The 16,661-nt window shown below is 39.2% G+C and overlaps 1 protein-coding gene across 3 annotated transcripts in view; it reads right to left on the bottom strand.

The window, feature by feature from the left end:
- LOC126177742 (uncharacterized) overlaps positions 1 to 16,661 on the bottom strand; it is a 92,636-nt gene that overhangs the window by 56,675 nt on the left and 19,300 nt on the right. For all 3 annotated transcript variants that reach the window (XM_049924479.1, XM_049924480.1, XM_049924478.1), the window contains exon 3: positions 7,702 to 7,901. In XM_049924479.1, coding sequence (XP_049780436.1) covers positions 7,702 to 7,901 — 200 coding nt within the window. The remainder of the gene's footprint in view (positions 1 to 7,701; positions 7,902 to 16,661) is intronic.

The following is a 16,661-nucleotide window of genomic DNA, read 5'->3' as shown; positions in this document are numbered from 1 at the left end:
TTGGCACTATGAATGCAAAAGAGACATATAGAAAACATTTTTCCATATGCAAGTGATTGAACAAGGGACGTCACAGAAAAGGTCAAACAAGTGAGAAAATCATAGTATTGATTTTATTATTACCTGCCACTTGCACTATTTGTTCAATATGAACACCAGAGACAATGACCAATGCTGCATCTCTGAAATGATGTGATCAACAGTTGATCACAGCAGTTCCAGCAGAATCTGAGCAATGTGTTGTTGTATACTGGCCTTCAGATCAGTCAGAGACCGAATATGTCCCTGGTAAATATGTTCTTTTAGATATCCCCAAAGCCAAAAGTCACATGGATTCATGTCAGGTGATCCTGCCGGTCAAGCATCAGCAACACGTCTGGAGACAACATGTTCGTGGAAGGTTACATCAAGCAGATCTTTCACTGAGTGAGCAACATGGGGTGTCACCCAGCATGAAAACAGTGGTTTTCACACAGTTGTGCTCTTCCAAAACATGCTATACAGACATCACAATCGGCCTGACAAGCCATCTGAGTGTACTGTCTTAAAAGAAGAATGGACTGGAAATAAAGATGCTCGTTATTCCGCACCACACAGTCACACAGGGCATGTGTGTGGCACTTCTTGCACAACATGTGATTTAACAGTAGCCCAAATTCATCAGTTTTGTGTATTCACTATAACCTGTCATGTAAAATGGGCCTCGTCATCCCATAGAATATTGCCTGCCCATGTCATCAACTTTGATCCATGCCAGAGACTGAACAGCATGTTCAGAAAGTTGTTGTGGATCATGAGGTTTCAGTTGCTGCAGCATCTGGATCTTGTACTTTTTTCTAATTACCAGTCTTCTGACTGGTGATGCCCCCCCCCCCTCCCACAAAGTTCTCCTGTGCCAAATGTTCATCTCAGAGTAGCGTCTGCATGCGATGTCCTTCGCAATTATTTGCAGGATGTATTCCAATATCGGTCTTCTTCTATCTTTTCAAGCTCTACAGCTCCCTCTAGTACCATGGAAGTCATTCCCTGATGCCGTAACAGAGGTCCCACCATCATGCCCCTTCTTCTTGTCACTGTTTTCCATACATTCCTTTCCTAGCAGATTCTGCAGAGAAGCTCCTCATTCTCTACCTTATCAGTCCGCCCCAATAGCTGAGTGGTCAGCGTGACGGATTGCCGTCCTACGGGCCCGGGTTCGATTCCCAGTTGGGTCGAGGATTTTCTCCGCTCAGGGACTGGGTGTTGTGATGTCTTCATCATCATTTCATCCCCATCTGGAGCGCAGGTCACCCAATGTGGCGTCAAATGTAATAAAACCTGCACTAAGACGGCCGGACCTGCCCCGCAAGGGGCCTCCTGGCCAATGACTCCAAATGCTCATTTCCATTTTTCCCTACCTTATCCGTCCAGATAATTTTCAACATTCTTCTGTAGCACCACATCTCAAATGCTTAAATGCTTCAATTCTATTCTTTCCCAGTCTTCCTACAGTTCGTTTTAACACCATACAACGCTGTGCTCCACATGTGCATTCTCAGAAGTTTCTTCCTGGAATTAAGGTCTATGTTTGATACCAGTAGACTCCTCTTGGCCAGGAATGCCTTTTTGCCATTGCTAGTTTGTCTGCTTTTTATGTCATCTTTGCTCTGTCCGTCATGGGTTATTTTGCTGCCTAGATAGTGGAATTCCTTAACTTTTTCTATTTCGTGATCACTAATACTAAAGTTAAAGTTTCTTGCTGTTCTCATTTCTACTACTTTTTGTTACTTTCATCTTTCTTTAATTTAATCTCAATCAACATTCTATACCCATTAAACTGTTCATTCCATTCAACATAGCCTGTAATTTTTCTTCACTTGCACTGAGGATAGCAATGTCGTCAGTGAATCTTACCACTAATACCCTTCACCCTGAATTTTAATCCCTCTCTTGTCTCTCTCTGTTCTTTCCATCGTTGCTTCTTTGTTGTATAAACTGAACAATAGGGGCGAAAGACTACATAGCTGTCTTACACTCTTTTTAATATGAGTACTTGTTCTTGGTCTTGCACTCCTATTGTCCTCTTAGTTCTTGCACATATTGTATATTACCTGTTTTTCCCTATAGCTTACCCCTACTTTTCCTCCGAATTTCAAACACATCTTGCACCATTTGACACTGTCGAACACTTTGTCCTGCTCGACAAATCCTATGAATGTGTCTTGATTTCTCTTTAGACTTGTTTCCATCATCAAACACAACATCATCAGAATTGCCTCTCTGGTGCTTTACCTTTCCTAATGCCAAACTGATTGTCATCTACCCAATCCTCAGTTTTTTTCCCATTCTTCTGTATATTATTCTTGTCAGCAACTCGGGTGAATGAGCTGTTAAGCTGATTGTGCAAAAATTCTCACACTTGTTGGCACTGAAATCTTCAGAACTGGTGGTACATTGCCAGTCTCATACATTCTACATAAACGTGAATAGTCGTTTCGTTGTCACTTCCTCCAGTAATTTTAAGAGTTCTAGTGAAATGTTATTTATCCCTTCTGCCTTATTTCATTTTATGTCTTCCTATGCTCTTTTAAATTCTGATTCTAATCCTGGATCCCGTTTCTTCTCCTATTGTCATCAGAGAAGACCACCTCTTCATAGAGGCCTTCAATGTAGTTTTTCCACCTATCTGCTCTCTCCTCTGCATTTGACAGTGGAATTAACATTACACCCTTGCTTTTAATTTCACTGAAGGTTGTTTTGATTTTTCTACACACTGAGTCAGTCCTTTCGACAATTATTTCTTTGTCAATTTCTTCACACTTTCCATGTAGCCATTTCGCCTTAAGCTTCCCTGCACTTCCAATTTATTTCGTTCCAAAGTTACTTGTATTTATCGATCCTGGCTTTCCCTGGACATTTCTGTACTTCCTCCTTCCATCGATTGAAGTATTTCTTCTATTACCATTCTTTTTTTTTTTTTCAGTTACGTTCTTTGTAGCTATGTTTTCTCTCTCCAACTTCTGTGATTGCCTTTTTTATTTTAGAGATGTCCATTCCTCTTCAGCTGAACTGCCTACAGAAGTATTAATTATGACTGTATCTATAGCCTCACAGAATTTCAAGTGCACCTCTTCATTCCTCAGTACTTCCATATCCCACTTCTTTGCACACTGATTATTTCTGACCAGTCTCTTAAATCACTACTAAATTGTGTATCTGCTTCTGGATACACCTTCCAATCCAATAACTGATTTCAGAATCTCTTTCCCGTATCACACGGTCTTTTCCAAGTATACCACCACCTCTTGTGATTTTTGAACAGAGTACTCACTATTACTAGCTGAAATTTATTACAGTACTCAATTAACCTTTCTCCTATCTCATTCCTATGCCACGCCCACATTCTCCCGTAACCCTTCCTTCTACTTCTTCCTCCCAATCACCCACGACTATTAGATTTTCATCTACCTTTACAAACTGAATTACCCATTCGGTATCCTCATATACCTTCTCTCTCTTCATCCGCTGCTTGTGACATCAGCTTGTATATCTGAACTATTGTTGTCGGAGTCCGTTTGTTATCAACTCTGATGAAAAGAACCATGTCACTGAATTTTCTTACATTAACTCATTCTGTGCCCTACTTTTCATTTCATAATGAATCCTACTCCCACTATACCATTTTCTGCTGCTGTTGATATTACTCTATACACCTCATATCAGAAATCCTTGTCTTCATTTCATTTCATTTCACTTCATTGCTCCCAGCTATACTTAGATTAAACCTTAGCATTTCCCTTTTCAGATTTTCTAGCTCTCCTACCATGTTCAAGCTACTGACATTCCATGCTCCGACCCTTAGAATGTTATCCTTTTGTTGGTTATTTAATCTTTTACTCATGGTCACCTCCCCCTTGGCAGTCCCCTCACAGTGATAACTCATTGTGTGTCTTTAATGCAGTGGTTCCCATTGCCTTTCCGATCATTATGCCACTGATCAATGCTGATTCTTCCGCCTTTTAGGGGCAGTTTCCCACCCCAAGGGCAATAGAGGGCACTGTACCACTGTCCACTCCTCCACCCTCTTTGACAAGGTCATTGGCTGAATGAGGGTGACTTCTTATGCTGGAAGTCTTCAGCCCCCTGATCAAATACCCATTCAAAATAGACCACAAAACTTTTCATATTATTGGCCGTGGGATAGACAATTCTCAGGAGTGCACAGACACTAGTTCTACCCACGGCATGTGCTGCAGTGTTAGTTACAGTAACAGCAACCTCTTCGATAACTTCCACCAGGATAGGAAGCCTTCCTCTTCCAGGTGCCACACCAGGCTTACCCATGTTTTCGAATTTCATTATCATTTTCTTTAATCCATTTTATGACATTAGGCCTCTCCTCAGACCTTTCAATTGATGATACTCTTTCAACGCAGTGCTGTAATTGTTACCATTCACATAAAACAGTTTCACTAACAGGACGCTGTCCATCTTCTAAATAGCCACATTGTTCAATCGCATTACAGGTTATCAAATGACAGGGCAGGTGTCATATCATACAAACAGTGTACAGCACCAGATTTGCACCCAGTGGCTAAAATTAAAGAGCTAATTTCTTTTTTTTTCTTTTTTTTTCTCCAGTAAATATTGGTTCCATGTTAACACATTAGAATGTCCACAAGTTTTACTGTCATATGATAATTATGGCCCAAGTGGATTTCTGTGAGTAGTTGCACTTCAGTAATAACTACCCGGAATTTCTTATCTTAGTTGTGGCACTGTTTTTAGTGTTCCCCGAAAAATTAAATCAGTATGACATATGCCCCTTCAAAAAAGTCAATTAATACACAAAAAAATATAAGAAAGAGAGGACGAAAATGTTAACCCTTTAGTGACCAGTGGGAACTATAGTTCCCACTTATTTGTTTTCACTGTAAGTTCAGTGGTAACCCGAGTTCCCACTTCTAACTTGTGCTGTCAGCTCTGTTAGAGTTTGCTAACTACATGTAAATTGTCAACGGGTGTGCGAAAGTGGTTGTATTGTTAGTCAATTAATGCAGAAGCGCAGTTTCCGCGTGAAAACGAGCCACTGTTTCGACCACTACAGCGTTTTTTGTGTAGTGTGTTTTCCTTTTGCGTGTGAAGTGACTTGTGTCGTGTTTATCTACTTTTACATTTACTAGGGAGATAGTGTTCGTGTATATTTGCTGGATTTGACTGAAAATTACGTAAATATTACAAGGTAAATTGGTGGGGATTATTTTTCCCACTGAACTTGGGAGAAGTGCAATGCATATGGCTGAGTAATCAGCATCGTAGTTATTGTTTGTTTCTTATTGTTTAGTATGCCTGGACTGACGCCAGAAGAGGTTTTCAGAATTTTGTATGTTTTACCAGAAGATGTAGAAGATTCAGATATCAATGCTAATTCTGATGATTATTTTGAGTCACCAAATACTTCACAGATATGCTGAAAAAGAATTCTAGACTTAGCAGGGGAGAATTCGAATTTGCTGTCAGGTCATGTGTTGCAGCAGTGAAGTGGCAGGATAGCAAACCTGTTTGTATACTACCAAATTACCACAATCCAAATACATTACAAGTGTTTTGAGAAGGAACAAAGATTGAAGCGGAAGTGAAGTATTCTGATCATTGGCTGTGGCAGAGTACAAAAAAATACTGGGAGGAGTGGATGGATTTGATCACCTGTGTGAACGGTATTCTGTAGGCCATCGTTCATGGAAGTGGTGGCACAGACTGATTTTCTTTCTTGTAGATTTGGCAGTTGTCAATCCCTGCATTATGTGGAAGCTACAGAAGACAGAAGCAGACCAGCTAACATTTAGATTGCACTTGGCAAAGGACAATATGATCAAATACAAATATAAATGTAATGTTTAACATGCTTTTTGTACTAAAAAAAAAAAAAAAAAAAAAAAAGGATATACATTATTTTTTAAATTAGCAAGAGAAGTTACTCCAGAGTTCAGTGGGAACAATAGTTCCCACTAATTTTTTTATACTCGTAGGCTAAACTCTCACTTTCGAGATTTAAACTATGATTTTATGAATGGTTCCTTAGCCCAATAAAGTGTTCATGAAAAGTCTACAACTTCTGGAAATAATTTGGTCACTAAAGGATTAACAAAGTTTAAGTCTATGAGGGTGTCTAGAAATACAGATGTATTAGAGAGCAAGTTCCCATATCTGAAATTTGGGAAACTAGTTTCAGGTGGGCCCCTGCAGTGTGGCAGAAATTCAGGTCCCTTAAATCATGCTGTAGACAATACTCCAGAAATGTAAAGCTTGCCCATAACTGGTCATTTGCTCTACGCCCATTCAAGCACTCAGATAGTTTAGTGGTGACTGTTCCTACATAAAATGCTGTGTACTGGGCACAAGTTAGTTGACAAATTAAATGTGTGGTTTTTTTTACAAGTTGTTCTTCCTTTTGATACCTCAATACTTACCTGTGGTGCAGTTGGAGCCTGGCGCAGACTGTAGTGATTGATTAAATGGGGCAGATTTTACTTTTGACAATGATTATACGGGTTGGAACTCTGAGGTACGGAAAATGATTTGGATTTGTCATATGGTTAGACTACAATGTTATGGAGGTTAGGAGGGCAATGGAAATGGATGGGTGATATGGGGAGGATATGAGGAGGTGAGGATCTTACTTCAGAGCTTAACGTGAGAAAGTAAGCCTTGTCAGAGTATTGCATTGAGGCATTCAATACCTGGGTGGTGCTGGGTGCTTCTGAGCTTTCTGGAAATGCTGCAAATAAGATCTGTAGGGTAACTGTAGGAAAGGAAAGCCTGGGAAGGGTTGTTGGAGTAGGTGTTTGAGGGATTCAATGGTGGAACAGATATGTTTGCTGAGGATGCCAACAATGTAGAGAACGGAGTGTTTGATGTGGAAGGTATGGCAGCTGTTGTTGTTTATTGGTCAGTTTAATAAGACTGAGGTTAGGAGGTGGCCTTCACCAATGTCAAAGTCAATGAAGGTCACTTTGGATTTGGACAAGGACTAAGTAAACTTGAGTTGCAAAAAGGATTTAAGTTGACTTAGAAAGTGGAATTGTTCTTCTACATCTGAATATAAACAGTGACTTAGCAATTCCTATTTTGGCAGATTGCGCACAAAAACCATTACTGAAGATTTCTGTGTGTCTCTAAATAAATAGAAACTAACATTTCTCTACAGTTTCACTCTCAAATAACATGTGAACAAAATGAACACCTAAATCATCTGCAATGTTTCCTGGAAACTTTTTCTGCCAGTGGCTGTTTGATATATCTGTCACACTAGTTCTGACAGCGTGAATTTTATCCTAATCTGCAAAACAAACAAGGACTTCCCGAATGCCAGTGCAATTAGAATAAATATGTTTACTGCATCATCACAGACCAGCTTTCCCAGACCAGGCTCCTGCAAAATTCAAATGCATAAGAAGAGGCATTGGTCATAAACAAAGCCTCTAACAGATAGTCGCTGATGCAACTGATTACTCAAGCCTCTCCACATAAGTCTACACAAATACTGTGTTTTTTTCTTAAAATTTTGTAATCCTAAAGCCTTGAGCAACAACAAGAAAATGACAGGACAGTTCATTATCATGTTTTCTAAAGCTGCAGTTTTACAGTTTGTTATTTGAATAGGAGGACCATATTTAGATTATGCTTTCAAATGACCACCATATTTATTGATTAAGTACATACCTGACGATACTTGAGGTAACGGTACCCCTGATGTCTTATTGTTCAGCAATTCTCCCTCTTCTAAAGCATATTTCTTCTCCAAAAATCGAAGTACAACATTACGAACAGATCCCATCTCAGTTTCCAAACGATCCAGAGTATTCATGAGGTTTGCGCAACTACGGCAGATGACATCATCCTCAGATATTACTACCATGTACCTGTAAAAACAGACTGTAAACATTTCACATTTGGGAGATTCTGTAGCAGTATTCTAGGTTTCGATCAAGAGGTCAGCTTTGTCTTTGTATGACATGTTTCACTCTTACATTCACTACAAAATTTGGACACCAACAATCTGTGCAGATGATGGGGAGGAAGGGAAGGGGTAGGGGGGAGGGGGGGAGAGAGAAAGGGGGGGGGGGAGGCAGGGGGTATCAAGACAACAACTCACTTCAACAAAAGCTATATTGTTAGCTCTCAACTTGGCTGATTGAAACAGAGAAACTACACAATGCAACAATCATTCAATGGATTAAATAAGTTGAAATAAGCCCAACAGCTCAAATAAGGCACGATGTATGATTTCTTTCTGGTTATCAACTGCTTGCCTATACAAGACACAATTATGAGAATAGAACAATACTGCTGACCATATATAACACCTGTCATTTTTTCCCATCCTCCCAACTGTGCAACACAGTCAACAATTAACAAAGAAAACTCACTATTCTATCAAAATCAAATGCCTTGTGAAAATTCATATTAATAAAACTATTTCAAAACTATTCTATATTCTACAATACTAACTGCATTTTTTTCTATCTGCACGAAAACTGCTGAACATATCCCAAACATTGCAATGTCAGTTAGATTTCCAACTGGACTTCACTATACTGCAACAACATAGTTAGTGCTACTACTGGAGAAATCAATACTCTAAAACAATTGAACATATTTCTGACACACCACAATAAAACGATGAAAAACAAGCTTCACATTCATAACAACTACAGAAGTTTTTTTAAAAAAGCAACTGTAATAAAGGGTACTTCCCGCTGACAGAGAATCATGAAATTTTGCAAGAAACAATGTTTTGCAAGAAACAAGGTTCCACAGTACAAGTCATAGAAAATAATTTGAAAATTGTTAATTTGTAAATACGTGGTATGAAAAATATATTTCTTTTGTTGTTTATCTGACACCAAACTTTAAATTAAAACAATAAGTAGTTCTGCATTCAGGCTGACTGAATCGCAATGGTAAAAGACAAACATAGGAGTGATTACTGCACATAAATATGGTGTTTCAAATTGTATGTGAAATAAACATTCACAAACTACTCTGTGAATGTCTGTTTCACATACAACATGAAAGGTCTTATCTATGTGCAGTAATCACTCCGAGTCTGCAAATGTTTGCTTCACATACAACTTGAAATGCCATAGCTATGTGCAGTAATCACTCCTAGATATCTAATGATGGATAATTTCTTAAACACATCATATGAGCAATAAGATCATTCCTTGCCCGATATTCAACTTTTAGCACTGCAATCCAGTCAGCATGAATGGAGAACTGCTGATATACATAATTAAGTTTGTACAGAACTCTTAAGTGTGCAAGTCCTACTCACACCTACCCCCCCCCCCCTTTTTTTAATAGTGAGTGGCACAAAGTACTTTAGGTAACACCACACTTTCACACTTTCCTTTTCCATTTTGTGTAAGTCAGGTGCCAGTCTCTGCACCAAGTCACCTGCATGGTTCCCTGCATTTCAGCAGAATTTTTCAAAATTCCACTTTCCTATAGATAACAGTGCAGCTAACTCCCTCAATGATCTTCAAATGTTATCCACTGGACGATTTACATGTATTGTCACTCGTAATATTCCGGCAACATACCCTTGGGGTATGTACAAATTTACTTTTAAACATTGCTCCATTAAGAATGTCATGTTGAGTTCTAAGTGTTAGGAACTACTGAATCCAATTACAAAGCTCATTACATTTCTTCTAAGCTAATGTCTTGTGCACTAAAAGACTGTGTGGAGTTGTATTAACCAACTTTTTCCAGAAGTCAAGGAATGAAGCATCAACACGGTTGCTACAATCTATTGACTTTGTATATCATACTCAACAAATTAAAATTCTGTTCAAGATATCTTGTTGTGTTAGAACATGTTCCAAGATTCTACAACAAATCAACATCAAGGATATTGGACGGTAGCTTTATAGATCACTTCTACTACCCTTGCTGTAGATGGGTGTGAACTGTGCCCTTTTCCAAGAACTGGGCATGGTTTTTTGTTCACGAGATCTACGGTACATTACAGTTGGAAGACGGGCTAATTCTGCCACAAATTTAGTATAGAATCTGACAGGATTCCATCGTGGCCTGGAGCTTTTAACGATTTCAGCTGTTTCCCAACGCCACTGACACTAATACTTATTTCATTCATCTTTTCAGTGGCACAGGAATTAAATTGGGGCACTTCTCCTGGGTTTCCCTTCGCAAAGAAACATTTGAAAATGGAGTTAAGCATTTCAGCTTTTGCTTTAGCTACCCTCAATTTAAGTTCCTGTCTCATTTAGTAGAGATTGGATACTAACTTTGGTGTCATTTACAGCCTTTACATATGGCCAGAATTTTTTGGGGGTCTGTGAAAGATCACTTGACAATACTCTGCTGTAGCCATAGAAGGGCTCTCTTTGTCAGACAAATGTATTGCATTCATCATCTTTTTATCTATATACTTTGCTTTACACCTATTATTCAGTAATCTCTGTTTCTTTATAAGTTTCTTTACAGTGACTGTATACCATAGAGGTTTCCTCCCATTATGAATTGATCTATGGGGTACATATATATCCAGGGCATGGTCAACTACTCTTTTAAACTAGAGCCAAGAGTCACTCTACATGCTCCTGCCTGTGCTGAAAGTTTCTAGTCCCTCACTGAGATATGACACTACTGATATTTTTATCTGGTTTACTGAACATATACACCTTTCTGCTTGATTTAGTTGTCCTTTGTAGTTCGGTAATCACAGTTGCCACAATCGCATCTTGGTCACTAATACCAGTTTCGATGTGGACACCTTCAAAAAGGTCAGGTCTATTTGTTACCATTAGAGCCGATATACAGGGTGATCAAAAAGTCAGTATAAATTTGAAAACTTAATAAACCACGGTATAATGTAGATAGAGAGGTAAAAATTGACGCACATGCTTGGAATGACATGGGGTTTTATTAGAACCAAAAAGAAACAAAGTTCACAAAATGTCCGACAGGTGGCACTGGACAGCAAAACTGCTACCGTGACAGGTGAGAGGTAAGCCGATATGTTACAGAATCGCATCATCCCCAGCCTGGCTGATAAACACCTGCTGAAACGTACCATGTTTATGCAGGACGGCGCTGCACCCCATATTGGTAGACACGTGAAAGATCTCTTGCGCGCATCGTTTGTTGATGATCGTGAGCTCAGCCACCACTTTCGCCATACTTGGCCTCCCAGGTCTCCAGGCCTCAGTCCGTGCGATTATTGGCTTTGGGATTACCTGAAGTCGTAAGTGTATCGTGATCGACTGACATCTCTAGGGATGCTGAAAGACAACATCCGACACCAATGCCTCACCATAACTCCGGACGTGCTTTTCAGTGCTGTTCGATGGTGGGCATATTGAGCATTTCCTGTAAAGGTCATCATCTTTGCTTTGTCTTACTTTGTTATGCTAATTATTGCTATTCTGATCAGATGAAGCTCCATCTGTCGGACATTTTTTGAACATTTGTATTTTTTTGGTTCTAATAAAACCCCATGTCATTCCAAGCATGTGTGTCAATTTGTACCTCTCTATCTACAGTATTCCGTGATTTATTCAGTTTTCAAATTTATACTGACTTTTTGATCACCCGGTATTTCCTTCATGAGGGGGGTTTTTAACTGTCTGTTCTAGGTACTTTTCAGAGAAGGCATTTAGTAATTTTCCACAGGCTGTCTTACCGCACCCACACTAACAAAACTTTAATTTTCCCAATTAGTTGTTGGATGATTCCTGTCTCCACTGATGACTGAAGTATGATGGGGGAACTTATATAAAGTGAACTGAGGTTTCATCAAAAGTTTTCGGTTACATCAGGAGACAAGTCTGGCAGGCTATGGAAGGGTCCAGAAATCATTTTATGCCCACCTTCCCCCCCCCCCCCCCCCCCACCCCCCCTTCCATACTGAGTGTTGCCCAAATAATCTAGCATGCAGCTTCAGTTTCTACGTCAGTGGATCAGAGTTTCTTGTCTGCGACAATTTCCATTTGCCTATCCTTTTGATATACACTTAAATTTTCCCCAAATATCTCACTGCTATCAATTTCAGTTTTAACAGCTTCCTGTACCTACTATTATATGAGCCTCCTGCTTTTCATGAGTGCTTCAAATTCTGGCATTTTGTTGTGAATGCTTTGGCTGTTTACCATTAGGAATTTAATACTCTTCACCCGTGAGAGGCACCTCTTTCGATCTTACACTGATACTTCTTGATTTTCAACAGCTGTCTTTATCTGGATTGGATGGAAAGTCGCCTCATCTAAAAAACACCTTGTCTGCACCCCACATACAAGTCAGCTACCTAAGTAGCAGCCTCTGGTATGTAGTGCATAGCCGACCTATTCAGGGGAACTCTACAATTCTCAACCCTATGGCGCAAGTCCAGGAAGTCAAAGCCTAGCTTCTCACAAAACTTTGGAAGCCTCTGTTGCACTCCTTCCACTTGACTCAGAACCAAAGGGCCACGATCAGTTCTGGGAACTATGCTGCAAATTGTGAGCTTCACTGAAACTCCACGTGCAAGGCCGGCCTTCTGAACCTTCTCTGCCAGTTGCCAGAATGATCCACCAAAGGGCCACGATCAGTTCTGGGAACTATGCTGCAAATTGTGAGCTTCGTTGAAACTCCACGTGCAAGGCCGGCCTTCTGAACCTTCTCTGCCAGTTGCCAGAATGATCCACGAATGACTTCGAAGCCCAGACAACAGGCATCATTTGTTTCAATGTGTGCCACAATCCGCAGTTGGTTGCACCTTGTTCCCTCAATAGCTGCCAGAATAGCCTCTTCAATGCGCTGAAAGAGGGTCCCAAGCATACACACTGAGTGCACCTGGCGTCCTTGCCAGTCTCTTGTTGCCATTTCCCTAAGGGGTGCCATCACTCGCCATAAGTTTGAACTGCCAACGATTGTTAGAGCCCTACCATTTTGTGATTGCTTCCTCCTGACACTGGACAAAACAGGTTTCCCCAAAACATGTGAAAAGTCCCACTGGCTCAATTTCTAATTTAGTGAAAGACAGCACCTCAAACTTGTTGTTTAGGGGGATTGGTACAACACCCTGAGTCCTCCCTGGTCCCCATCCACCCTGTGCAGGATGCCTAGTTCTACCACTGACATGCAACTTGCAGTGAAGTTGATGGTTAATGACATATCCTGTACTTTCTGCAGATGAGACAGGACCAAAGGAGGAGTTAGTACTAGAGGTACCTCTGGTACGGATATCATACGCACACAACTCTTGGGAGCTCTTCCAACACACTGATTTGTAACAGCTGCCAATTGTTAACAGTAGTCAGGGCAATTTCCATCTGCTTACGAACGTCAACCAAACCATCCTGTGTTTGAGAACAGCATTCACCTATTTTCATTTTGGTGTAATTTCAATTAGCTTAAATTTTAGGATTTTATGAATACATTCAACCTGATTCTTTTATATGCATTGAGCATTGTTGCCTTACAGATTAACTGTTTTACTGAATCATTCTACACAGAGTTCAGAATTCCAAGACAAGTTAAAGCCCTGCATTAGGGGAACTTGAATGAATTAATGGCCCTTGTCATACAACACGATTAATCTGTGATATGGAGATAAAAGAAGACCAATGAAAATCTTTCAGCTTTGCACGTGTTAACTATTTTGCAAGCCACTGAATTATGCACAAAATCTAAATGCTTTACAAGAGCAGAAGCAGCAGCAGCCAAATCAACCTAAGCCCAGGTGCACTTTCACCACAAAGCACTATTCTTTCACTACTACGAATTTTTGCAAAGATCATGTTATATCTCTTTTTCAGAAGAGAAACATACAATACACAAACCAACTGATTTGGAAATAGCAGATCTGCTAAAATTTATGATTAAGTCTGACACAAAACTAGGGAAAAACCTGTACCCTTTACACAAACGATAATGATACTTAAGGCTTGCGCTATGTTAGCATTTCAGACAGCTGACTGTCCTGCTTGGTCGTTGCACCATGTGACTTTGTTTGTTGCCACTGTTACTGTTGCATGACGTATCACTGTATTGGTTGTTACTGTTATTTCTTGTGTGGTCTTAACAATGTCAGAAAGAAGTTTGCTGAATGGAAACATTCCACATCGTTCTCCTGGCCAGAGGATTGGCATATGAGGTCAGTCGAAATGCTTGGTTTGTGAGTTACGTGCCTATTTTCAGACTGAAAAAGTTAATGGTGGCCTACTGCTCTCCATTAACAATGTAATCGATAGAACTGCTGCAGCTCTAAACATAAACAAAAAGATTATTGTGAGGTTTGGTAAGGAAATGTTCGAGATATAAAAAGGAAGCTGGCTTAAAACTCTTGGCAGAAGACTTATGTCTAAATGGATTAATATAAAAAGGAAGCTGGCTTAAAACTCTTGGCGGAAGACTTATGTCTAAATGGATTAACACAACAGATTGATTTGCCGAGGAAGCAATCTGTCGTCATGTTTAAGAGTATCCTCACGAAAAGGAGAATCAAACTCAGCAAGGTATTGCAGGTCTTTTTTAATACAGCTCACACAGTGTTGCAAGATATAGGATTTTACTATGAGCATTTCTGTGGCCTTAAGCTGTTGATGGAGAGGGAAAGTGTAGCAGAGCTAATTTTTTAAGGCAGAACCGCAGTATGAATATCCAAGTCGTGTGGCCTAGTAATAAGTGTGTCAATGCTGGGCATGTTGAAGAGCAGGGCTGGATAGGTGAAATAGTAAAGAAACACTGGCAACACCTTCCAGCAAGGGAGATAGACTTATTTTTTGTCATGCAGGCACCTCACAAGATTCTCTCTCAAAAGGTCTCGTGTTATTTAAATCAAAGGAGACAAGAGATTATCATCAAGAAATTAAGAACATTATGTTTACAAACTGGTTCACAGAATCAGTAATTCAGAATCTGGGAAAATCCTCAAAAATTGTTCTAGTTAATGCTTCTTACTGTCAGTTGTTGACAAGACATCTATTACGGCAAAGAGAAAGAAGGAATGATTAATAGGCATTATAACACTGATGTAAGCGGTAACCTTAGAAAGCTAGAGTTTATGGAACTAATCTCTCTCCATAAAACACAGTTCCTCATAAACAAAATCTACGAGCTGACGAAAACATATGGAGACAAAATCTTCAAGCTAGCACTTCAACCAAACAGAATTAATACAGACCAAAATTAAAAGCTTACGTTGCCAGGAATAGTAATAATAATAATAATAATAATAATAATAATAATAATAACAACAACAATAACAATTAAATGCACATTCTGCCATCTTAAGCACTCACAAAAGAAAATGTTAGGAACATAATGTCTGAAGACTGAAAGAAGGCCAACAAACATAAACAGAGCATCAGTGAAGGAGACGATTATTTCATTACATAATAATGGAGACAGTTACCGTGATATTTCAAGCACCATCGAAATGATGAGTGATGTCAGTGGATTTTTCCACAGTCACAATAGAAATCAAATATAGGCAGATTCAGCTGCACATTTGAAGTGTGCAATTTGCAATGGAAAGTAGTTACATAAAAAAACTATAATTTCATAAATTTTTACATTTTAATAAGAAGGCCTCATCAGCTACTAACATCAAACACACTCCATTTCAGGAATTAAGTTCATACCACATGCAATAAACATTACTGTTTCAAAGTACTGAAGTAATGTTTTTTGTATTTCTTTTGATCTTTCTCCCAATACTGATTGGCCTATTTAAGATTAGTCAAAAATTTGGTAACATTGTCAGAAATTGTATTTTCTTAATAATTTGTTGGTGCAAGTAAAACTGAAATGAAAACAGTGCAGTTCTTCCAGAACACATTGACGCAAGTTCCATAGTTATAAAGTGAGTAGATTGCGAGTTTTAGCAAGTCAAATGAAATTTAAGATTATGCTGAATTCCATACGGGATGTGCTAAATATGCCCCACACACCCATGTGTTCCTGCACAACTGTGAATTATAAAGTAATTTTGCACAGACTATGGTTTAATTTTGGCCTTGTCATGTCTACAGGATCAATACGTATGGGGGTGTAGTATATTTCTAGATTCGTCACTTGTAAGGTGATTCTTGAAATTTTGTCAGTTAGGCATTCACAGAATAGTTAGCATCTATCTTCAAACGAATATCAGTTCAGTTTTTCCACCATCTCCGTGACAATTTCTCATGGGCTAAAAAAACTTGTGACCATTTGCAATGCCCTTTGTTCAGTATCCTGTTAATCCTACATGGTACAGGTCCCACATATCTGCATAATATTCTAGGATGGGCTGAACTGTTGAGCATTATTTAATATACACGTGAAAGCTTTCCGAAACAATGTTTTATTAATTAATCAGTACATGCACAACAACAACTATACACTCCAGAACACATAATGAAACCGGGTAATTACAACATGACAGAGTAAACAAAGAAACTATCAATATCAATTTACATATCTTAACATGTCTCTTTAAATTGGCATTGACACACAGTATGAATGTACAGTCACTCCTTCACTTATTTTACAAGGCCACAGTTTCTTACAAGTTTCACGTCTGGCATTGCTAAGTGGTTTTGTGAAAGCATCGTCTAACATTTCTTCAAAAGGCAGATGTTCAACATTAATAACACCAGACTCAAAATGCCTTCTCATAAAATGATACTTTATAT

The sequence above is a fragment of the Schistocerca cancellata genome, chromosome 1 (genome assembly GCF_023864275.1).
Source record: "Schistocerca cancellata isolate TAMUIC-IGC-003103 chromosome 1, iqSchCanc2.1, whole genome shotgun sequence".
In the NCBI taxonomy this organism is placed as follows: Eukaryota; Metazoa; Arthropoda; class Insecta; order Orthoptera; family Acrididae; genus Schistocerca; species Schistocerca cancellata.
Note: the sequence above shows the minus strand (reverse complement) of the source record. Positions and strands in the feature narration are given on the sequence as shown.